The 24,106-nt window shown below is 41.5% G+C and overlaps 1 protein-coding gene across 1 annotated transcript; it reads left to right on the forward strand.

The window, feature by feature from the left end:
• The first annotated feature begins 4,374 nt into the window (after positions 1–4,374).
• LOC101168846 (neuronal acetylcholine receptor subunit beta-2-like) lies at positions 4,375–23,652 on the forward strand. The gene is made up of 8 exons (XM_020706106.3): positions 4,375–4,862; positions 10,740–10,885; positions 14,869–14,913; positions 16,312–16,421; positions 16,501–17,027; positions 19,523–20,013; positions 22,045–22,190; positions 22,292–23,652. Exons 1-8 carry the CDS (start codon positions 4,817–4,819, stop codon positions 22,305–22,307), a joined length of 1,527 nt encoding a protein of 508 aa, XP_020561765.1. The 5' UTR covers positions 4,375–4,816; the 3' UTR covers positions 22,308–23,652.
• Positions 23,653–24,106: the final 454 nt, after the last annotated feature.

The following is a 24,106-nucleotide window of genomic DNA, read 5'->3' on the forward strand; positions in this document are numbered from 1 at the left end:
GGTGTAAAGATAGTTCTGATGTCCATTATCGTGCAAAAGTGAAGGTGGGTTGAATGAATGTGTGCTTCTTAGATCACACTGACTGCTCCAGCAAAGGTACATTGGGAGGGTCAGAATTTGGCATCTACAACATGAAAGCAAGGATCCATCCTGCCTTGTATCAATGGATCAGGCTGGTGGTGGTGGTGTCATGGTGTGGGGAACATTTTCTTGGCACACTTTGGACCCCAACTGAGCATGGTTCCAACGCCACAGTCTACCTGGGTATGGTTGCTGACCATCTTCTGATGCTACTTCCAGCAGGACAAGGCACCATGGCACCATGGCATAAAGCTGCAACCCTCTCAGACTAGTCTCTTCAACATGACAATGACTTCTCTGAACTCAGCCTCCACAGTCACCAGAACCCTATAGAGAACCTTTGGGACGAGGTGGATCAAGAGATCGGAATCATGGATGATCAGTTGACAAATCTGCAGCAACTGTGTGATGCTGTCATGTCAATATGGACCAAAGTCTCTGAGGAATTGTTCTAGTAAGCTGTCCCTAATCAAGTGGCCGGTGAGTGTAGAGCTGATGAGTCTTGTCAAAGAGCATCCGTTTTATGTTCTCTATCTAAAGGATATTTTTAATCGCATGTCAGAATGCATGGAAGCAAATTCAAGTCTCTTTTTTTAGGACGTGCTTTCAACAGATTCAACGATTGCTTGACGGTCCGTTCTCTCTTGTTACCTGCAATATTATCCATCTCTTTAGTTCTGTCTCTGAGCAGCAGCAGATAGAATCTAATTGACCACAGTAATTTGCTGTCATAGCAACATAAAAAATGAGTTTCAGATGCGTTTTTAGTTTCCATGATCCGATCGAGAGGGAGCATGCACAGGTTTAGCAGCAGAGGTCGCAGAATTGAACCCTGAGGCTCTCTGCATGACAGCATAACCTTCTGCCTTCCAGATACGAACTGACCCAGCTGTGAACTGCACCTGATTATCTCACCCACTTATCCAGCCTGTCAAGAAGGATTTCATGCTCAGTAGAATCAAAAGCTAATCTCAGACTTAGAGGCACTGAAACTAAGTTTTATCCTGAGTCAGGGTTTAACTGTAATAAGTGCTAATAAATACTGTATGTCCGATAGGCAGCTTTAAAAGATCATCACTGTTTTATTAAAAATCTTCTTTACAATAAAAGGCAAATTAGAAATTGGTCTTAAATGTTAAAATATTTCTTTCAAGCGTTTAACAGCTGCAGTTTTACATTCATAAAATAATTGGTTGCCGTGGCGACTAAACAGCAGCTTCATGAGTTTATTGTTGAAACTTTGTCTCCCAGCATTTCAGCACAAATTCTAGTTGATAATTTGACCAGAATATTCCAGCCAGGTTGCAGATGAGGTCTACTTTTGTTGTGATACACACTACATGATTTTATGGTCTCTGGCAATTTTCGGTTGCATTTCCCATGAGATTCAACATCGGCAACTCCTTGAGTTGGTAAAAAGGTAAGACTTTCAAGAGCAGTAAACAAAACATGCAAATTACTGATGTTGCTGCTGACAAAGCATTTTTGACAGAGTTGTAACAACAAATACCCTTTATAAATGTTTAAGCCTGCTTTCAAAAGGTTTATCTTGCCTCAGATGTGCCAAGAAAATATCCCAAACCATGACACCACCACCACCAGCCTGAACCGTTGATACAAGGCTCCATGCATCAATGGATCCATGCTTTCCTGTTGTTAACGTACTGTACGCATGACTGCAAAAACGTCTATTTTATGATGACATAATTACACTGACAAGAAGATGGTGTTCACACTTGACACCATCGTCTTTTTTTTTACTGTTCACTAGCGCATGTCCAGAACCTACAGCTGCAAGAGGCTTGGTATGAAATGCCAAAAGCGGTGTAAATTTGGTAATTTGCTCCATCCAGGCTTTTTCTTTCACAGCTTGATTCTGATATATGAAAGACTTAGTGTCATCGATTTCCAGCCGGACACAAACCGCAATTACTGATTTCTCCTCCATCATAAATTTTCAAACGGTTGGCATTGAATGAAACCAAATCCAAATCCGAGTCCCTGATCGGTCAACGTTTGACCTGCTTTAACTTGCAATGCCGATGGCGATATGTCTTCTTAAAAAAATGCTCAAACTTCCCAGGAAATAGAGACTTGCTCATGTTTTCCTGGATTTATTTTCAATTTTCCAGATTAACTAGCTGCTTCTTTATGGGTGCTGTCATGCAGCCGTAGTTATTAAATGGTTGCAGGTTTCTGTGGGATTTTACTTTGCAGACATTTACAAATTAGATGTAGGCGTCTCAAAGAAATCCAAGAAATTCAGAATTCTCAGAATCATTCTCTATTTTCTCCTACTGAGAAAAATTCTGCTTTTCATAAGCCTTTCAGAGTAAACTATATCCATATGTATGATCACATATTACCTTTGACACATTACAATTTTTTAAATGAAATATGAGTTATTTTCACAGTTTTTTTTTCTACCATAAGTAAGACGTCTTGATCTCTGAGGCTCCGCCTTTCACTCCTTGTGGATGACGACCATTTCATGACATCAACGTAGAGCCGGCCTCGGTAGCGTGTCTGTGTTTCTCCCATGAAAACAAACAACGTCTGAAGTTTAGGAAAGGCCAAGGCCTTCATCCCCCGAGTGCAGACTTCATACCGTGCATAAAAAAGGAAAGCGTTAAGTCGATCACCGCTAGTTCCACAGAGAAAGTGTGTGTGTTTGCCTGGAGGCGGGGCTGGCCGCGCAGACTCTTCCTGGAAGGGGCGGTTCCTCACTTTGTGATGTCACAATGTGAGTACCCGCTTGTTTTTGTGGATTAGGAGGGGCCGGTGCTCAGATTAATACTCAGAAATGCTTGAATGGATCAAAATACCACTTTGGGGTTGTTTTTTGTGAGGACTGAACATTATGATACACTTAAAGGCTCAAAAGTTGATTTTACACGATGTAGGCCCTTTAAAATTGCTTAATGTCATCGTTTACATAACAGAAAGAAATGTACTTCCAAAAAGGTCCTGAAACCACAGAAAGACTTTTTGTATCTCAGTCTGTGTCTTTTTTTTGCTTATCATTGTTCTGCTGTTTTTGTTGTTATGTCACATTCCAGATCCAGGATCCAAAACCAGGGAATAAAAAAAAAAACTCCTCAGGATTTAGATTAGTATGAATTTTACTTTTGGAACATTTTTCAGGACGTTTCCTTTTTGTTTTCAAACTAAAAACCCTTTTATTGCAAATGTAAAAAAAATTACAATCATGATTCTTTCATTTTTAATGATAAGTATCTTAAAGTATTGGATATAAATCTTGATCATTGCTCAACTTTTGCTCTTATTGAAACTGCTTTCCTTGCTTGAAATTTAAATGTTCTGCTGCACAGAACAAAACGCGTTCATGTTGGACTTAATTGTTGTATTCTATGTGTGGGCCGGTAATGTCAGTGCTCTTATTTCTCTCTCTGTGTGTGTGTGTGTGTGTGCAGTGAATTGTTGCAAAATGTGGCAGCTCTGTGCCAGTTAACCTGACTGAAGCAGACCCCCACTTCCATTATAGCAGATTGAAATCTCCACTGGGCCGTGTAAGGGAGTAATGTGTTACTTATATGGCTCGGCCTGCGATGGATTTATGCACGCGCGTCAGTGATGGCAGCACTAAATCATCCGTTTCTCCTGTGAAATGAGTATTCCTGTTTTAGGAGGAATGGCTGTGCAGGGATCTACATTGGTTTGCATGTCAGCTGTTGAAAAAAAAGGTTGAATCTTGAAACTGAGGCTGGTTTGATTCATGCATGAGCTGCACTGGATGGCTGCAAGCCTCTCACTGTGGTGTGCACGCTCTTATGATGTCATACTGAGTGAGCTGGATTCACAATATGCACATAAATAATAAAGCAGTTCCAAAACAGATGATGAGTGTTTAGGAACAATAATGTTAATGTTAATCGTTCTGGAGACATCCTCCCTCCACAGTCTTTTATAAATGTTGGTTTGCAAAGAAAATCAAAAGCTTCTTAACCTGAATGGGTTTCTATAACTAATCATTTCAGCCCTGATAATAAACAGTTTTTTTTCCAGCCAGGTGTGATGAAGGATGACTGTTGTTTTCCCTGCGAAGTTTCCAGGTAAAGACCTGCTTTTCACTCCAGCTTCTTTTAAATGTTTCTTTAAAGCCTCTTAAAGCACAAAACTCTTGTTGTAGAAATTCGTTCATGAAGGATTTTCATCTCTAAAGATTAGACAATAAAAAAAATAGATTCAATCAGAAATGAAACAAGAGTCTGGATGAGACTGTTTAACCCTTTAAACTTTTAGTCCAAACACACGGGGAACTGCGTGCCTGTCGCGCGCACGCAGCACGCGCGCTGGAAAGAGAGGAGCAAACTTAACGCTGCTGAGCGCTCCAGGCTCCGGACAGCTTGAGCTCAGACCGTCATCCATCCGGACCCCGTCAGGACTTTTGGATCGAGAGAGGGACCGCTTGAACAGCAGTCAGCTTTTTCTTTTCTTCTCTTTGTTGTTTTTGATTGAAAAGCGCGGCGGCGGCAGCGTTTAAACCGACAACTCTCCGTTTTCTTCAGTAAATCGTCATCGTCACAATCCGCCTTTCTCTAAACGTTTTCTCATTTGTTGCACAGCTTGAGATTTCGGAAAGTGGACCATATACTCGGAGACACAAGGAAAAAAAAGCTTCATTCTTCAGCTGCGACTGCAACGTTTCTGTCATCAGATCGCCCTTTTTCTCCCGTCACTTTCAGGATTATTTTACAAAAGAGGGGAAGAGGAAATGAAATCCAACGCTGCATTTCTGATGTGCTTTCTCTCTTTAACAAGTGAGTTCTTCTTCTTCTGCTCATGAAACAGGCTCAGACACGTCATAAAAAAAACATGGTTCCGTCCAGGTCCAGCTGCTTCAGACACGATGGTGGACTCTGTCCATGGTCCTGAAGACAACAAAAAGAACCAGAAATCCTGTTTACAGTTGAGATATGTGTGTGTGCGCGCGCTTGTGCGTCCCAACCCAAGTCAAATACAACTGATTTGAAAAGGGTCTGATTCAAGTTTTGTGGAGGGATCAATTGCTTACAAAAAGGTTAAGGAGTTTTCATATTCTTTTGTGTTATTATTACTCTAGATTTAAACAAAAATGATCAAGCTGGCATTATTTTCAGCATTTATATTTGGTTATTTGACTTGTGTTGTATAACTTTTGCAACAAAAATGAATTCTTTCGATCAGAAGTTTATGAACATACATTTTTTTAATTGTTTAGAGTCATGTTTGAAATTTTGGCCTCAAAAACCGTTAATGTAGAGAGCAACGATTTCCTGTTAATGATTTTCAGTTTCCTTGGGGTTCTGGATGGTGCTCTTCATGGCAGAAACACAAAGGAATGATGCTGGAGGTGGGAAGGTGATTTAGATGAGGCTGGCCTTTTTGTCATTATTGCTTTCAGTTCACCCAAAGCATGCTGGGTGGTGGAAGTTGTTTCGTTAACCTGATGTTTTCTTGTGGTCTGAGGTGAGACCACAGGGATCTGCCAACAGGAGGTCAAATGTCTTTGTTGATGGGAAATGTTTCTTGAGCAGGAGGTTGTGGACGAGGTTGAAACCTCCAGCTGCTGAGTGGTTGGAACAGATCCGCTGAGCTTTTCCTTCTGCAGCCACACTCTGGAGCATTTCAGACCTGCGTCTTTTGGCACATTGCAGAACTTCCTGTTGGTCTGTCTGTCATTGTATCATAATACTGCGAAGGGGGTCCAAGGGCAGGGATGCCAGCATAGCTTAATCAGTTTGTTAGTTCATTTTAGTATTTTCCTATTGAAATCTTTGTATTCATGATCCTTTTGAGTTCGTGTTTTACTTCGAAGCCCATCGAGACGACTGTTGTTGTGATTTTGGGCTATACAAATAAAATTGAATTGAATTGAAGTGAATAATGAACAGGAGGTCTTTCATATCAACGGAAAACCTGAGCTGGAACCCAACCTGGGGAGGGCCCAGGTTAAAAAAAAAGCTCTTCCATTTTGTTTAAACATCTTTTTCTTCTTAATTACTTCTAATAACAGTTTTTTTTTGTTTGGGTTTCATAGAACTTTGATCATTGCAACACGCTAAAGTGGGATGTGATGTAAAATTGAACTACTGAGAGAAAAGGTGAGCAGAAAAACACTAACAGGCAGACCATGTGTGCTGCTTTTATGAAAGTCATTGTGGCTACAAGCAGATGGACCTGTGAATAATTTACACCGAGCTATTTTATAGCTATAAAAGTCCCATCTCCTGTCTTTTAAGGAACATACTTGAATGGCTCTTTGGGCTAAAAATAGAGTCTGATCTCAGGACAAAGGCTTAGAGATTTTAGTTTTCTTTATTTTCATTTTAAAAACGTTAATTTATTAAATAACTTTTGTAGCAAAAGTCATCTGTAGGCACAAAAGAGGTAAAAGAAATCTGTAACTCTGTCTTCTCGGATTATTGCAGTTGAGTCCATTGCAATTTCATCTGTTTTTATTGAACATTAAGCATATGCAGTCAGAAAAGCATCAGACTGCATTGAAAGTGTGTCACATTTCATCACAAAGGAGATTTTAATGTTGTTCATCAAACTTGATCATGTTCCAGGTGCACGCCAGCAATCACGTCAAAATCAGCAGAACTGTGACAAACATCTGCTAAAGCAGAGCGCAGACGCACCGCTGAGCTTTCTCCTGCAGCATCCGTCCAAGCTCAGGGACCCTGGAGTCCTTATCCTAAATGACTTGAAAGATTTATGCCCCCACTGATGCTCACACCCCCCTTCACTGTGTTCAGCCATTTCTCTGGTAGAGGTTGGGTTTCTTGGAAGGCCTGAAAGGCTTTATTTGACTTTGTGTCATGTAACAATGTTTGACAATACAGTACTGAGCCACAGAGCACCCAAAAGCATAACTCTCAAAGTATAACACATCAGGAGCTCTAAGTAAAGCTATTCAATCAGGAACCTAGACTATATGCTGATGATTCCTGCATTTGATTAAACCAACTGTTTAAACTACAAAACCAATGGGATTCCTCTTCCTTTGTGTTTGCAGTGTTAGCTTCAGGATGCTCATGCGGTTGGTGTTCGTAGTTCCCTTATGGACCTCATACTCTACGGCAAACCGTTGTTGTTCTGACCTCCAGCCTCAGGTGTTCCTCCACAAACATGGGTGCAGTGCAGACTTGAAATTCTTGTTTGTGACTCGGATTTCAGTTGCCCTTTTGTCAACCCGGGAGGTTCAACCTAAACTTGCAAAGAAAAAAGGTCCGATAGATAATTGTGCAGAGCCAGTAAAAGAGGAAATCTGAACCTTTATGGCCACATCGTGAACAAAGAGAAGGCAACAGGCGGTACATTTTAAAGTGGTACGCTACAGATGAAGTGAATGCCACAACATGCACCAACCGAGCGCCATTTGTATTGAACTCCCAAACCGGGAGGCCATCAACAACTAACTAGTGGTGCTGCCTCAGAGCAAAGAAGACACTGAAGACCTCAGTCATCCCAACAATGGACTTTTTTAATGGAAATGTTTGGGTTCCCCGAAGGCAAACAAAGAGCCGATGCAAAAACAGACTCTGAAGAAAGTAAAGAGACTCTTGTTTTATGGAAAATGTATCTTATTTTCCATCTTTCAAGAAAACTGATCTTATCAAAACAGCTTTTTTATATCTAATAAATCTGAGTTTAACAATACATTTTAGACCTACAGTGAGGAAAATACGTATTTGAACACCTGAGGAAATCTAAGTCAATATTTGGTAAAGTAGCGTTTGTTTGCGATTCCACGGGTCAAAGGTTTCCTGTAGTTTTATACCAGGTTTGCACACACTGCAGGAGCGATGTTGGCTCACTCCTCCAAACAGATCTTCTCCAGATAAGTCAGGTTTCTGGGATATTGCTGAGAAACATGGAGTTGAAGCTCCCTCCAAAGAGTTTCTATTGGGTTGAGGTCTGGAGACTGGCTAGGCCACTCCAGAACCGTGATATGCTTTTTACTGAGCCACTCCTTGGTTCTCCAGGCTGTGTGCTTCGGGTCATTGTCAAGTTGGAAGACCCCGCCACCACCCATCTTTAATGCTCCAAGTGAGGGAAGGCGGCCCTGGTCATCCACTCCTCAACACAGTGGAGTCGTCCTGTCCCATGTGCAGAAAAACACCCCCATAGCATGATGTTATCACCCCCATGCCTTACAGTAGGGATGATGTTCTTGGGATAGTGCTCATCACTCAAGGCCAATAAGGTCTATTTACTCTCTATTTACTCTCATCCGATCAAATGACTTTCACCCATGGATCATTCAAATTGTCATTGGGTAACTTTAGCCGGGTCTGGGCATGTGCTGGTTTAACCCTTGTGCTATCTTAGAGGACCCCCCCCTTACATTGACGTGTTCTCCCTACCATGACAAAGGTGGATAAAGGTGGAAAGATTTCATGTAATCCATGGACACCAGTGAGGATCACAAATCATTGAAGAAAAAAGGTTCAGAGCACTGTCTAGTGGGTCTAGATGACCCAACTCCCAATGTCAAAGTGCCTAGGATAGCACAAGGGTTGAAAAGGGGAACCTGCCATGCATGATTTCAAACCATGGCGTCTTAATTGATTACCAACAGTGACCTTGGAAACGGTGGTCCTAGCTCTTTTCAGGTCATTGAACAGCTCCTTCAGTGTAGTTCTGGGCTGACCTTTTTTAGGATCATTGAGACCCCACGACATGAAATTTTGCAGGGAGCCCCAGTCTGAGGGAGAATGAAAGTCATGTTTAGCTTTTCAAATCAAATCAAACTTCATTTATATAGCACTTTTACAACAATTGTCACTCAAAGTGCTTTGCACAAAATACAATCAAATTTTAAAAATCAAAATGACACGCCAAACAATGCAGACCCCCCCCCCCCCCCCCCCCCCCCCCCCCCCCCCATTATCTTAGCATTCTCTAAGAGTTGCTCCAAAAGTAGATCTATCTTCACCAAGCTGGTTGGCAATTACCCTTTGGCCCTTTAAAGCCTTGTGGAGGTCTGCAGTCTGGTGCCTTTGGACAGCTCTTTGGTCTTAGCCACGTTAGTAGTTGAAGTCCTACTGATTGTATGTTGTGGACAGATGTCTAAATGCAGTTAACCACCTCAAGCAGGTGCTACTAATTTAGGATAGGTGGATTGGAGGGGTGTACTATTTAAAGGTAGACCAACAGGCCTTTGAGGGTCAGAATTCTAGACAGGGGTTCAAATACTTTTTTGCATCAGAAGGATTCAAGTAAATTATTTAAAAAGTCCTTCAATGTGATTTCTAGATTTTTTTAAATGTTGTCTTCCACATGTGGACATTCACCTAAGATGTAAATGTCAGACCCTTTCATGATTTCTAAGTTGTAGCACTTCCAAAATCACACAATGCTCAAATACTTATTGGCTACACTGTATTTCTAAGGTTTAATTTTGCATTGTGAGGCGGAGCTTCTTCATGCAGGCCCTTTGGGCCCCCAACCGGAACCCTGGTCCCCGTCATCCTGGCCTCACCCCTGCACACCGCATGCCGTTCCACCATAGCAGTTTCTGATCTCTACACCATCTCTGCACAGTGAAGTCACTTTGTACGCTTCCAACATTGATTTGATTTTGATTTGATTTGAAATGGTTTATTTCAAGCAATCAAATAGAAATAATACACAAAAACAATATAATCATCAGTTATACATTCATACGGTAACTAATCAAACTTAGGATAATTAGACATAATTAATAAATATTGCTTGAAAGGGAGTGGAAGGAAGCGAACTTATATAATCCCACCCCGTTATACTATAACCATTTTATTACATGATTTATCAATATCCGGTACCTAGGTTTTATCAGACAGAATTAATAATCATAAGGTATCAATAATACATTCTGCAGCACTTGGATACTTTACACTTTGGGACAAACTGTCATTGCTGTACATAGTATATATACAATATATATAGTAAGCTGCATAGTTAAATATTTTGTTTATATGTACTTATTATTTACTTTTGCAGAAAAACTTGGAGGTTTATGTAGGGAAACCAGAAGCAGAGGTTGAAGGGTCACCTTTTTTTTTAACTTACATGGAAGAACGATGTCCTATGGGCAGAGCAGCAGTTAAACCGTTATGCAGACATGAGTTATTTCATTTACTCTGTTCAGACAGAATCACTGACTTTCAGTCTGACCTGCACGGTTGAAATAGTTGGTTAACTCTGAATAAAGAGCATCTGTGCTCTCTGACGGCTCACTGCGTGTAATCTCACAGAAACAGACGGTCCGTGCGGCGCAGAGCGGGATGCCATCCAAATCTGAAACGCTCCGCTGCCGTTGTCACATTTGTTTGACAGAGTTGGCACACTGACAGCAGAAACCAAAAGAGTGCATTTGAATCTTTTACTCCTATTAGTCCATCCCATCTCCATAATCAGTGGTTGAAGAGCTGCATAAACACAAAGCTGAAGGATCATCTCACAGGAAGCAGGAAAGAGGCCACCAAACGGACTCTGCAGAGCAGCCGCACGATGCAGCGACAATTCTGTTTGCAAGCACGGCTTTGTCCGTGAAGTTTGTGGTTCCTTACATCATTTCTTTTAATGCACGGCAGTGAAGTTACACTTAAACTTGATTGAATGCTCTCTTTACCCTTTGGCACGAACAATCTCACGCGTTTTGTCTGCAGGCAGCCAAGCGGAGAATGCAGAGGAGCGTCTGGTGAACTACCTGCTGGGCCCAGAGCGCTACAACAAACTGATCAGACCAGCTGTTAATAAGAGCCAACAGGTCACCATCTCCATACAGGTGTCGCTGTCGCAGCTCATCAGCGTGGTGAGTATACGACCAACGTGGATGTCGCCGTGCGTCCAGATCATCTGCTGTGAAAGGCCTTTCTATTGTGTTAACTAATGTCACAGTTGTGTAACATAAAAGTAAACGAAGAGCCAAAAAGCCAATTTACTGAACAAGTCCAAACAGCTGGGACAGTCCCTGGCAACCTGGCAGCCACAGGAGATTAAGAAGGTGGATGCAAAGTGTCTACCTGTGCACAGTTGTCGGTCACGTGACTCATTGAATTTGAATAAAATGTTTCCATTGCAGTTTTGTGAAATACGGCAATCTCAATATGCCTCAAAAACCACCTGTACCAACCGGAAAGACTTTTTGCGATAAATGCGAGTTTTCCCCAAATTAAAGTGTTTCCGTTAAGCAAAGTTACTTTTGCAAATCCAATTTTCATGGCCAACGGACATGCAGCTAATGTCTCTTGGCTGGCCTTGGAATGCTTTGGGAAGTCGAGGAAAGTCTGGGAATCATTGCATGGACTGCTGCCCCCGCGATCCGGTACCGCATGAGCAGAAGAAGATGGATGGATGGGAGTGGGGGGTGTAGACGCCTGAAATCACACCATTAAACCTTAAACAGCTGCTCTTTGCCTCCGCTGCTCCAAATCCTTCATTCTGGTGTCTTTCTGGTCAGAAGTGAACCCCCTCTTGTGTTTGCATCATTGTCCTTTTTGTCTTTTTGTCAGCAGCGTCTTCTTCACTGAACTACTGCCTTGAATATACTTCTTTCCATGTTGTTCTGGTTATTTTAGTACGTCCTGTTGGAGTTCTTGTGTTATTGGTTTGATTTTGGGGAGTTATTTTCTTTCTTGCCGGTGCTGAGGTGCTAGAACAGGCTTTATTTTTTAGCAGAATAGATCTCTGCTCATCCTAGAAACAACATCTCAAACCTTTAGTTGCTTCAGAACTCACCCACTTGCTAGCTGTAGGACAGTGACCCCCAACCTTTTCCAGGCCATGGACTGGTCTGAACAGGACCGAAGTTTGCGTTCAATAATTTTAAGCGTCTGGTTTCTGGAAAAAAAAGGATTTTTTCAAATTAAATGCAAATACAAGACATTTAGTTTCAAAAAATTGGAAAAACATTGAGCTTTTTAATTTCGTTTTTTACAGATGACAAAGATTCAATGAAACTAAGTCGTTGATTTGCTTCTGATATGTAAATAATTAAATAAAAGCAAAATTACATTTTTTTAATAGAATACCAAAATAACACTGAGACCTCAACCCAGTCTCAGATCATCTTTCGGACTAAAAAAATTCATCATTTCTAGTTTTTACATAAACCCTGATTCATTGTGTTTTCTAAACACAAAGGAACATTTTCTGTGCTCACGTTTCTTGTCAGATGCCTCCCTAACTCAATCTTGCTGTAGGAAAATATTGACTCTTTCCTCCCCAAGTAAACTTTCAAAATACGATTTATTGTTTGGTTTTTATTAGCTTTTAAGCGCTGAGCTACTAACTTAGCGGTCCAAGTAGCTGCTGAAAGTCACGTGACACATCAATACAGTCATATGAGGTGAACAGAATCCCGTAGTTTTCCAAAGTAAAACTTCCTTCAGAACCAGAAAATAAACCAAACAGAAACAATCGAAGTTAGTAGATGCTTTTGTCTGCAGCCCGGTACCGGTACCGGCCCGGGGATTTGGGACCACCGGTGTAAAGGATCAGAGGGCGGGAACACATCGCACCCATTTTGAAAATCTCTGCATTTGCTTCCTGTGTGATTCAGAATTGATCGTTTGTTCCTAAACGTTTTCATGGCCATCGTGTTTATCTGGTAGGATTTTACAGAGTGAGCCTTTGCTGACCTTGAAGTTCTACTTGTTATTTACAGTTATTCCTAAAATCAGTTCCAGATTCCAGCTCAGACAAGGAAACAAAGATGCTCATGGATCCATTTATCTAGCAGATGCATCAGAGGAGGGCAGTTAAGAGCAACCCACCATGTTTTCTATGTCATAAGGACGCTCTTTATCAGAAGACATTTTTTTGTCTGCTCCTAATTCACAACAATTATAATAAAGAAATACCCAGAAATAAATTTTGGGCCTAATTTTCTTCATTTATGTCCTCCATTATTAGAAAAATGCCAAAAGAACTTGTTAAAAAGACAATTCTCACTGGAGTGGGTCTCAAAGCAAAAATTCAGAAATATATGTATTAGAATTTTTGGATCATTATTTGTGTATTCATTTTTTTGTTTTTATGTGTTTTTTTATGACAATGTTTTTTTTATTAGATCATTTATGTTTATGTTATACGTTTTCAAGTTTTTGATACTTTGTTTTGATTTTAACTCCAGTGTTTCCCTCATGGGCACACTCTACATCAGGCACGTCCAAAGTGCGTCCCGTGACACAAATGCGGCCTGATTTCAAATTTCTGCCGCAGGTTTCTGTTTAAAAAAAACAAAAACAAACAATAAGCAGTCCCCAACGCTTTGTAAAAACTGAGTGTGATTGATTGTGATGGCCGTAGTTCCACGATAAGCTGTCATAAGCCTGTGGCACCACTGTGACACTTTCTAGAATGTTACTAAGGACATCTTTTGGTGTGGACAGATCCCCATCATTTACTTACTTCAGCATCAGGCCAGAATTCCCTTTTTTGTTACTATTTTACGTTGACTTTGTAGTTTCTGATGTGATTGTTGGGGGTTGGGGGCTTTCCATGCATTTTTTTTTTACATTTTTATGTAAATTTCTTTAGTTTAGTCTTTAGTCTTTAGTTTTCTACTGTTTCTCTTTCTTAATTCTAGTATCTTCCGCCATTTTTTGGAGTTTAACTCCTTCAACAATTTTTCTGTTATTCAAACGTTCAGCTCTTTCAGCTTTTTCCAGCTATGACTTTTAGTCCTTCAGATCACAAGGTCGCCAGTTTGAAACCCAGTTGCTGGTATTTTATACAAACCTATATTTTTTGTTGTGTTGTTTTCACTTTATTTATGATAAACTTTTAACATTTCTTTCTGTTTTTTTTCTTTTTTTTTTACAATTATTACCCTTTAAGTTTCATTTTCATTCGGCAATACAGCATTCAGCCCGGCATGTTCTTCTGGAAATGCGGCTCCTTCTAGTTTGAAAGTTATCACTATTCTGTGAAGACCTTTGTGCTGTAAATTTATGAAAACTGCTTCATGAATAAAGTTTGTCGTGTTTTTCTTGATCACGTTCTTAAGCGTCTTCTCAACGTTCACAGCCAAAGACTGTGTTTTTCTGTGGAACATGGATCAAATGTCTTTTGACCTCAGAGTCCCATCATGATCTTTGAATCAATCGGATGTGTTTTAGGTATACACAGGAGTCTTTGCATCCACTTCACTTTATCTCGCAACTTCCGGGAAGATCCGTCTGTTCATGTGTGGAGGCGGTACTCTGGTTTTGGTTCATTTCTTCTTTTCATTCTGTTTTTGCTCTTTTTTTTTACCTTCTTGTGTTTCTGATCGAGGCAAAGCCCTTGGCATGAAAAAGGATTATGATGACACGCGTGTACTCAGATGTAGGCGTGTTGGTCTTTTGACAAACACTGGGATTTGGTTCATTTGAACTTATTTGAATTTTAAAATCTTATAGATCATAAAGATGTCTCACTTGAATCTTCCAGTTCCTGCAAGATTGTTTTCCCAGTTGAAAAATGTATGCGCTTTTGAGCGAAAATGTGACCCCCGCCACATCTGTGAAAAGTCACCAAAATGTGCACACACCAAAGACCAGGCGAAACCCCCACCCCCCACCCCCCACATTCATGACACATCTGTGAAAATTTCACGAAGAAACTACAATGTTTTTCACTTTTTCCACGTATATTCACGTATGACCGATTTAAATCCATGCAGTATGTGATACATGTATGTAGTGGCTGTGTGACACGGCCTTAGCGTTCTCATGGAGACTGACTCCAGTCAAGATGAGAAGACAATTGCTGACTAAAAACATTGAATGTTTCTGTGCTGTTTTCTTTCAGAATGAAAGAGAACAGATCATGACCACCAACCTGTGGCTCTTTCAGGTAAAGTTTTTTTTCTTTTCATTTCTCTGTTCAGACTGTGGTGTGTTTTTGATTTAACCCTTTAACACCTGAGATTTTGCCCGCGACACTGAAATAACAGTGTTCCCTCTGTATATCGAGGTTCATCTCTCTCAGACTCGCTGCTTTACAAATTTATTTCGGTGCAATTTTGCATCCTTACTTTTTTTTACAGTGCAATGTGCTCTGTGTCCTGATTGGCTGTTGACCTTGATTGGCAGTCTCCTCTGTGCTGTTTCTCCTGTACAGAACACGCTCAGTTTGCCAAATTTACATACATCTTTGATCGTGATCAGATCTTTGTTTTCATTCTATGATCCTGGATTTATTTTTCTAGGAAGGTTTGAACTTTAAGAATTGAAACAAGAAAGAAAAGTGTGAAAATTGAGTATGTAGCAAGGAGCCTGAAAAGATCTGTAACCATACTTTGCAGATTTCTCTTAGAGCAGAGTTATTTTTAGGACAGAACCCCTGCAATAAGCAAAGAAACACTGTAACACACACTCTTTGACATACCATAACTCTAGAACTGTAGTGGTTATCAGCTTTAATCAGCTGATTCTGAAGTAGAATTTAGCATATCAGCAACACTTTACGTTAGTAACGGCAAAAACGGCCGTTTTATTTTTCCCGTTTCGGCGACAGATTTTGCTTGATTTACATGAATTGTTTAAATGGTTGAAAAGTGACAATAATTCCCAGAGAATCAACATTGGAGCGGAAGGCCGTGTCACTTTGACATGCATATTGCATGGATTCAAATTGGTCATACTTGAATAAACGTGGAAAAAGTAAGAAAGGTTATTTGTATGTCAAATTTTCACAAATGTATCATGAATGAACCACGTTATAAAACCACAGAAGAAGTACGAATAAACCACGCAAAGAACATGTAAACCAATGTAGAACACGAAGCATGTGTGATGATTGCACTGTTTTCTGCATCTCACTAGTGATTCATGCTTCAATTTTGAATTTTAACATGATATGTGGTACATGCATGAAAGGCCTGCTAGACATACGTGGGAAACCACAATTAAGCTTATGTAAAATGCCAAAATCAAACATAATTGCATAAGATTTATGTGATAATTTCTTCTAAACTACGTTAAATACTCGTAAACTGTAGAATTCTCAACGAACTAGCTCAAAACCGAACTCACAAAAAGACCCGCCGGCCAAAATCCTCAGCAAACATCTGCTCACATAGACGATTGCAAGATACCCTTTTATTATTACGTATATCACGCATGAATCACGAAAGACCCAACATTTCATGCATGGAAAAGGCACAAAATGTACGAAGTGGCTGTTTGACATGATCTCAAAGCTCCAATGTCAAAGGGTCACGGTCATGCTTTTGGTGCTTTCTATCTGCAGGAGTGGAATGACTACAGGCTGAGGTGGGACCCAGACAAATATGAGGGCATCAAGAAACTGCGAATACCTTCCAAACTCATCTGGCTTCCTGACATTGTGCTCTACAACAAGTGAGAGATCAGAAGTTACCTAAGTCCATCGCTCTCTCTGATGTTTTCAGATTCCTCACCAGACCTGTGTCTCTTCCAGTGCTGATGGTGTCTATGAGGTTTCCTTCTACTGCAACGCTGTGGTCTCCAACACAGGCGACATCTTCTGGCTGCCTCCAGCTATCTACAAGTCAGCCTGCGCCATCGAGGTGCAGAACTTCCCTTTTGACCAGCAGAACTGCACCCTGAAGTTCCGCTCCTGGACCTACGACCACACGGAGGTGGACCTGATGCTCACCAGTGACTTTGCCAGCCGGGACGATTTCACACCAAGTGGAGAGTGGGACATCGTCTCGCTTCCAGGACGCAAAAACGAGGACCCCAACGACATCACCTACCTTGACATCACATATGACTTTGTCATAAGGAGGAAGCCTCTGTTTTACACCATCAACCTCATCATCCCATGTGTGCTCATCACCTCACTGGCTATCCTGGTGTTCTACTTGCCTTCAGACTGCAGGCAGAAAATGACGCTATGCATCTCGGTGCTGCTCGCTCTCACTGTGTTCCTGCTGCTGATCTCCAAAATAGTCCCACCCACATCCCTCGCAGTGCCCCTCATAGGTTTGTCAAGAGTTTTTCATGTTTACTGTTCCTGGGAAAACCGCGGGGGAATCCTCCTCTTTAATGGCTAATCTGTTAATGCATGCTTGGAGACAGAGGGTCTCAGTTTACTGCAGAACTTCTCCCTCAGTCTTTCTCTGTGTCTTTATCATCCCTCTAACTGCTGATTTAGTTATTTATAACTAGAAACAACCAACAACACTGAGGATGAGACATGTGCCATGGTACCAAAATGTGGAATTGACCTAAAAGGAGTAAACGAGGGATAAGCTGTTTATAGGAACTTTGGTGGCTTTACCAAAGTATTCTTCATCACACCCAGTTATCAGAATGAAAATAATAGACAAACAACAACAACAAAAAAGAGCTAAAAATAAAGTACTACAATAATCAAGAAAATGAACATAGATGCATAGATGAATGGAACAAAAACAAACAAATGGAACAAAAACAAACAAATGGAACAAACCAATAAATGCTTCTTACATGTTTTTTTTCCTAATAGCTAATATTCTGCCCTGTCTGTGACATTGACTGTAAATGAGAACTGGACTGAGTGATCCCTCCCGCCTTGAGTTTCAAACAGGAAGTACCCACTGGTTCCAAAGAGCTGAAATCCCTCAGACTTGTATTGAGAAATAAACAGCCATTACTCAGTCATTCTATTGGTCATAGCAGAGTGACAAATTCCCTATTGGTGAGATGGATGGGTCGGTTGTTGGTGAGGGGTTTTTGGGGGCTCTGTCTATAGTTATTGTAGGGTTTGATATTGTTGTGTTGGGCCTCCTGCCTTTTCTATTACACTCAAGAATGCAATAGAAATTTTCATTTTTATGTTCCATTCTCTTTCCTTTTAATTTTGTTTCTAAGGTTCTTTCATATTCTCATCCTATTCAACTTCTTATAGAACTCTTAAAACATTAGTAAATATAAGTCTTGAACTTTGAAGGTAGTTTCAACAATTGGAAAAAATGGCAGTAACACAAATAACTGTATAGGTAAGGTTTATTTGTGACATAAGTGGTCTCTGCAGATTATTTTACAGCTAAATGTACAAACCTAAAGCTGCAGGATTCACAGTGAAGATACAGTAATGCATGGGCAGCAGCAACTGTCAGCTGCTGTCCATCGTCTGACAGTTGTAGGAAACAAAGGGCTGACTCCTTCAATCTGAAAACCTGCAGAAAAAAGCAGTTCTTCTGCCGGACTGCATGACTCAAGTTTGTGCATCAGCACCAGCAAATTTCTGGCTCCTTCTTGTTAACCATGGTGATGGACAGACTGACAGATGAGGTTAGACAGAAATTCTGTGGATCATGATGTTTGCAGATGACATTGTGATCTGTAGTGAGAGCAGGGAGCAGGTGGAGGATCATCTAATGAGGTGGAGGTTTGCTCTTGGAATGAAAGTCAACTAGAGCAGTGTTTCCAAACCCTGGTCCTCAGGGAACTCTGTCCTGCTTTTTTTCAATCCAACCCTGCTCAAACAAACCTACCTTTGATGACCGTCACTTTCAGGCTTCTCCAGAGCCTGATAATGAGCTGAATCAGGTGTGCATAAGCAGGGCAACATGTAAAATGCACAGGACAGTATTCCTTAATTACCAAGGTTGGGAAATGCTGAACTAGAGTAAGACAGATAAGCTGTGTAAATAAAAGTAACTCAAGAGGAATGGGTTGAGTACTTTAAGTTCTTGTTCTTAGGGGTCAAGTCCAGAACAACAGAGGTGGGAGGTGAAGAGGCGTGTGCAAATAGGTTAAAACAGGTGGAGGAAGGTCTTAGGTGTGATGTGTGATCAAAGAACGTCAGCAAGAATGAAAAGAAAGGTTGGAAGACTGTGGTGAAAGCAGCAATGTTGTTGGATTACAGACTGAGATTGGAGCTGGAGGGAGTAGAGAGGAAGTTGTTGAGGTTCTTTTGGGGAGTGACTAGGATGGATTAGGAATGAATCCATCAGAGGGTCAGATCATGGTAGATGTTCTGGTGATAAATGCAGGGAAACAGTTAGAGATGATTTGGACACATTGAAAGGAGGAAGAGTGATGATGTCAGTGAAGGGGTGTTGAGGTTGGAGATACCAGGAAAGAAGAAGACCAAAGATGAGGTTCATGGTTGTAGAGAATAAGGACATAGGGAGCAGCCAAGAGGCAAAGAAGTTGGGGTGGGTGGAGTAAACTTTGGATGGCATGCCCCTCCCACTCAGTTTTGCCTTGTAGAATCCAATACGTGATGCAAGAATATTTGTCCAGTTGCTTATTGCAGAAACACAAACAAAGAATTGAGCAATTTTGTTGCAGGTCAAAATTTAGATTCCAAACTTATGAACAAGGGTCATGGTTTTAAAATTGTTTATTTGTCCACTTCCCTGTCCCCTTCTGGTTTCAAACCTGTATGGGAACCATGTCTTTATAAAACTCAAGTGTAAAGAAGGCAGCCTCCAATCCTACATGATTTTCGCTCATGTTTTTTCTTCCTCTTCCTCAATGTTTTCCAGGTAAATACCTGATGTTCACCATGGTGTTAGTCACATTTTCCATAGTCTGCACAGTTTGTGTCCTCAATGTGCACCATCGCTCCCCGTCCACCCACTTCATGCCTGAGTGGGCCAAACGCATCTTCTTGGTCCGTCTTCCGACCTTTCTCCTCATGAGGCGTCCAGGCTCCTCCAGTGCTCGCCGCAAACCCCGGCAGAAATCCGGTGGAAAGAATCCAAAAGGCAAAAACAATTTCCAGAGCATTGCAGGCAACTGGCAATGCTCCAAAAACAGACTGAGTGGAATTCCGATGGACAGTGACTCCTTCTACGTGAATGAGGACTTGGCACACAGGTGTTGCTGGAAGGTGGGGGACGTCCCAGATGGAGGAGGAGGGCTTTCAGACTTCCGGAGGTCTTGCGCTGATCAGCGGGATGCAGATCTGGACGAGGCGATGGAGGGAGTGAGATACATCGCTGACCACATGAAGACAGAAGATGATGATGAAGGGGTGAGCAGACACTCTCTAGAGAGATTTGCTGAACGTGTTGAACGTGTTAACGTTTGAGTGGATTGATGAGATACATGTTGTTTTGAAAGATTAGAGAAAAAGAAACCAACATTTTCAGTTGTCAGATTTTTCAAAGCTTTAAGCCTTACGGGTTGATACTCCTAACAACTCACCCGGGAAGCCTTCCAGGAGGCATCCCAAACCAGATGCCTGAGCCTCCTCAACTGGCTCCTCTGGATAGCCAGCAGTAAGTTGGACCTGTCCCCAGTGAATGTAGTCTCTGGCAGGGCTGCCCTTATCACCGGTCCTGTTTAATGGACAGAATTTCAAGGCGCAGCCAGGGGCTCGAGGGGGTCTGGTTTGGGGACCACAAGATTTTCTCATTGCTCTTCGCAGATGTTGTTTGTCCTGTTGGCTTCAACGAGCCACAGGACTTTCAGCGTGCATTGAGGTGGTTTGCAGTCAAGTGTGAAGTGGCTGGGATGAGGGTCAGCACCGCTAAATCTGAGGCCATGGTTCTCGACCGGAGAAAGGTAGTTTGCCCTCTTTGGGTGGGTGAAGTGCTCCTGCCCTAGTTGGAGGAGTTAAAGTATCTATGGGTCTTGTTCACAAGTGAGGGATGATCGAACCGCAAGATCTATAGGCGAATTGGTGCAGCGACCTATATTATGCGGTCATTGTACCAAAGCTCTCAATTTATCAGTCGATCATCGTTCCAATGTGCACACTTCTTGCACGCAGACTGACATTTATACTTTGGGAACTTAGACAATCAGAGCTTAGTTTGTATGGGTCTCTTAAGGGCATCCTACAGGAACTTATGTACTGTATCACTTGCAAAACTATTGCACTCACTAGACCAGGAGTCTCCAACCTGTACCTCTCAAAGAGCCATTTGGATCCGTTTCTCACAGAAATGAAAGCACAGGGAGCCGCAACACTTGGTGTGTTAGAAGTAAGGATATCTATTTAATTATTTATTTTAATAATTATTTTTGTTTTTATTCTTTATGAGCGTTAGTTTGTTGCGGGTCTGGAATCATAAGCGGTGAGTCTAAGCCCCGCCCCCGCCTCTCTACCTGTTTGTTGTTTCCCCCCGCGTGCAACCCCCTCCTCTAGGGTGTTCTACACAGACAGCGCAGCATATGGTCATCGTAGCAGCAAGGTAACAGGACAGTAGGGGCCCCTTCAAGAGAATTCAAATAATCTTACGTGGAAATTGGTGGTTTTAGTCTCGGGGATAAAAGTGTTTTTTGGGGGCGTTCACGTGTCCCCCAGAAAAAATTTCCATCCATAACAGACTGGTCGGCGTTCACAGCTGCAGACACGCCCCTTCCGCACGTTCACGCTGCTCTCTTCCTCCTGCCCACTCGCTCTACCTGACGGTGTTAAAGGCACCACGGCAAACTTAGGACATGATAGTTATTTTACAAAAACACAGAGAGCCGCAGCACAGGGAGGAAAGACTCGCATGTGGCTCCGGAGCCGCTCCGACCCCTGCACTAGGCAGCGCACACACACACAACACCAACCTCAAACTTGTTGACTTTTTCTTTCAAACTTTCATAAAGCTTAGTTATTTTTCAACATGCACATTTTCCAGCTGTAACTCCTCCAGATTTTTCATCAAGTAATCTTGATAAAAATAATCTTTGACTCATTCCGGTTTGTCTAAAAAGGTTTTACAACCACAATTGATGAGAAACTTCACCTGAAAGCTAAAAAATACTGCTTTCAAAAGACGAAATGAGTCAAGCTGTGGTAGGGCAATCGACCTCTGATCAGAAGATGCATATGTGTCGAAGTGTCCTTGGGCAAGACACTGAACCCCACCTTGCCTCTGGTGGAAGGTTGGCACCCGTGTTTGGCAGCAGAGCCGCCATCAGTGTGCGTAAATGCGTGAATGGGACTGTGGATGCAAAGCACCTTGGGTGTTTGAGGAAGGTAGAAAAGTGCTATACAAGTATTTACCATTAGCTAATAAAAACATCTCTTTCACTGCGATGATCTGAGGCTGTGGTCTGATTGCAGATTATCCAGGATTGGAAGTACGTTGGCATGGTGATCGACCGTCTTTTCCTGTGGATTTTCATCCTGGTGTGCGTGGTGGGAACTCTGGGACTCTTCATGCAGCCGCTCTTCCAAAGCTACAACACACCCGCTGCTGACGACACAGAGTGAGGCTTCGGATGCAGAGCATTGACACAACTGAATATCTGTTGTTTGGTTTCAACAAAAAGTTCCATGTTCTTTGTGTTTGTCTTTGTGTTTTTTTCAGATACAGTGACTTTTAGGAATTCAGTTACACAACAGAAGGAAGGGTGTGATGGATGAGTAGCCGGGGGGTCAGATATGAGATGATCTGAAGAGCCAGGACAGCTTAAATGTCTTTGAATTTGTGGGTTATAAGTAAGGATGGAGTTTGCTCGATGGTTTCTCATCTCTGTGGTCGATTAAAGAACTCCACTCATGAAGAACCAGAGATGAATTTCAAATGTGAAATTCTAAGCAGCTTTTTTTCAGGAGGATGTGTTAAACTTCAGATCATTTGTTGTTGGACTCTTCCTGACCTTTGGCCTGATGACTGTGCACCGCGGCAGCGCTCCGGTCTCCTCACACCGCTGCTTCAGAGGCATCAGCAGTCACAAAAAAGACATTTAAAAAAATTCTTTTGACACTGAATTTACACACTTTTCTTTAGAGCTTTGTGTCTTTGCTCCACCATCTCTGAAGCTGCACTGAAACACTTTGTCATTTAAAAAAACAACCTTTATTATGATTTTATCAGTCTGCACTTTGAATTTGTCTGCTCAGTTTTTGTTATTCAGTTTTTCTTGCTGCATCACATCCACACAAACCCAAAGGGGAAAAGAAAAGTCTAAACCAAACGCAGACAGCGGAATTCTTTGTGCTATGCAAACAGACATGTACACATTTGAACTCTTTGGAAGGAGAACATGAATCTTTTCTTCTGCACCTCGTTTTTGCCTTTGACAACTGCCTTAAGCTGTTTTTGTCCTCCACAAAACCCCATTTCACAAGAAAACAAAGATTTCTTCAGCTGTGCTCCCCTGCATCATGCTGAATACAACAGTACCGTTCCAAAAATTTCTCGTTTCAAAATCTTGTGACCGTATTTTACAGACTATAAATCCCACTGGAGTTGCACAGGATATCAAGTCAAGTTAAACTTCATTTACATATAGAGCTTCTCATGCATTGCGCAGCTTGAAGCGCTTATTAGCATAAAGCGTGTATTCAGACTGGAAAAGTCCATTGGTCCACACCGAGTTTGCTTAATTTGGTCCGAATGTAGTCCAGAACCTTGTGTTTAGTCTGTATTCAGACTGCCTTCAAGAGAACTTTGCTGTTTCAAACTAAAGCTTGTCAGCAAAACCATGTGACTAAAGATCTCTTCATTCATTGGCCAGGAATTATGAGGGCGGGGCAAAGCAACTAAAGGCAGAAGTTATGGAAGTCCTGCGCTTTGCAATCCTTGTCAGGATAGTTCGCTAATTCAAACTATATTATGCTGATCAATTGTGAACGCCTGTATTAACTACGGCTGGATTTATTAAATTGATTCATCAACCTGTATTGATCCAAGCTTAATAAATGAACAATCGATCCATAAAAGTAGAGATCCATCTTTTATGCCTCTCCTTTCCTGGTGTCCTAACGCATAACAGCAGTAAAGCTAAAGTGCGCTAGCTTGATGCTAACGTATAAAATAATTTCCTATAGGACGGCTAATGCTAACGCTCGCTCGGTCGACCTAAACGTCCATTTCTGACTAAATGAACAGCTTTATAAACTCCCAAGCAGGAATTTTCCTAACTCTTTTAAGGAAACATTTCTTTTTAAAGTATAGCTTCTCCTTTTGAGAAATAGTGTAACACTGTATGGCGTTAACAAACTCATCGGTTTATTATTTCACGAATAAAGTTTACAGTATGTGAATTCTACCAGACTAATATGAATACATTAAAAACAAATATAGATTATTTTTGTATGTCTAAACAAATATGTCTAAATGTATGAACCTTGTAAATTCAAAATGGAATCAAATCAAATCAATCCAGGCTCTTGTGAA

Source organism: Oryzias latipes, chromosome 1, assembly GCF_053564925.1.
Source record: "Oryzias latipes strain Hd-rR chromosome 1, Olatipes_Hd-rR_3.1".
Classification (NCBI taxonomy): domain Eukaryota; kingdom Metazoa; phylum Chordata; class Actinopteri; order Beloniformes; family Adrianichthyidae; genus Oryzias; species Oryzias latipes.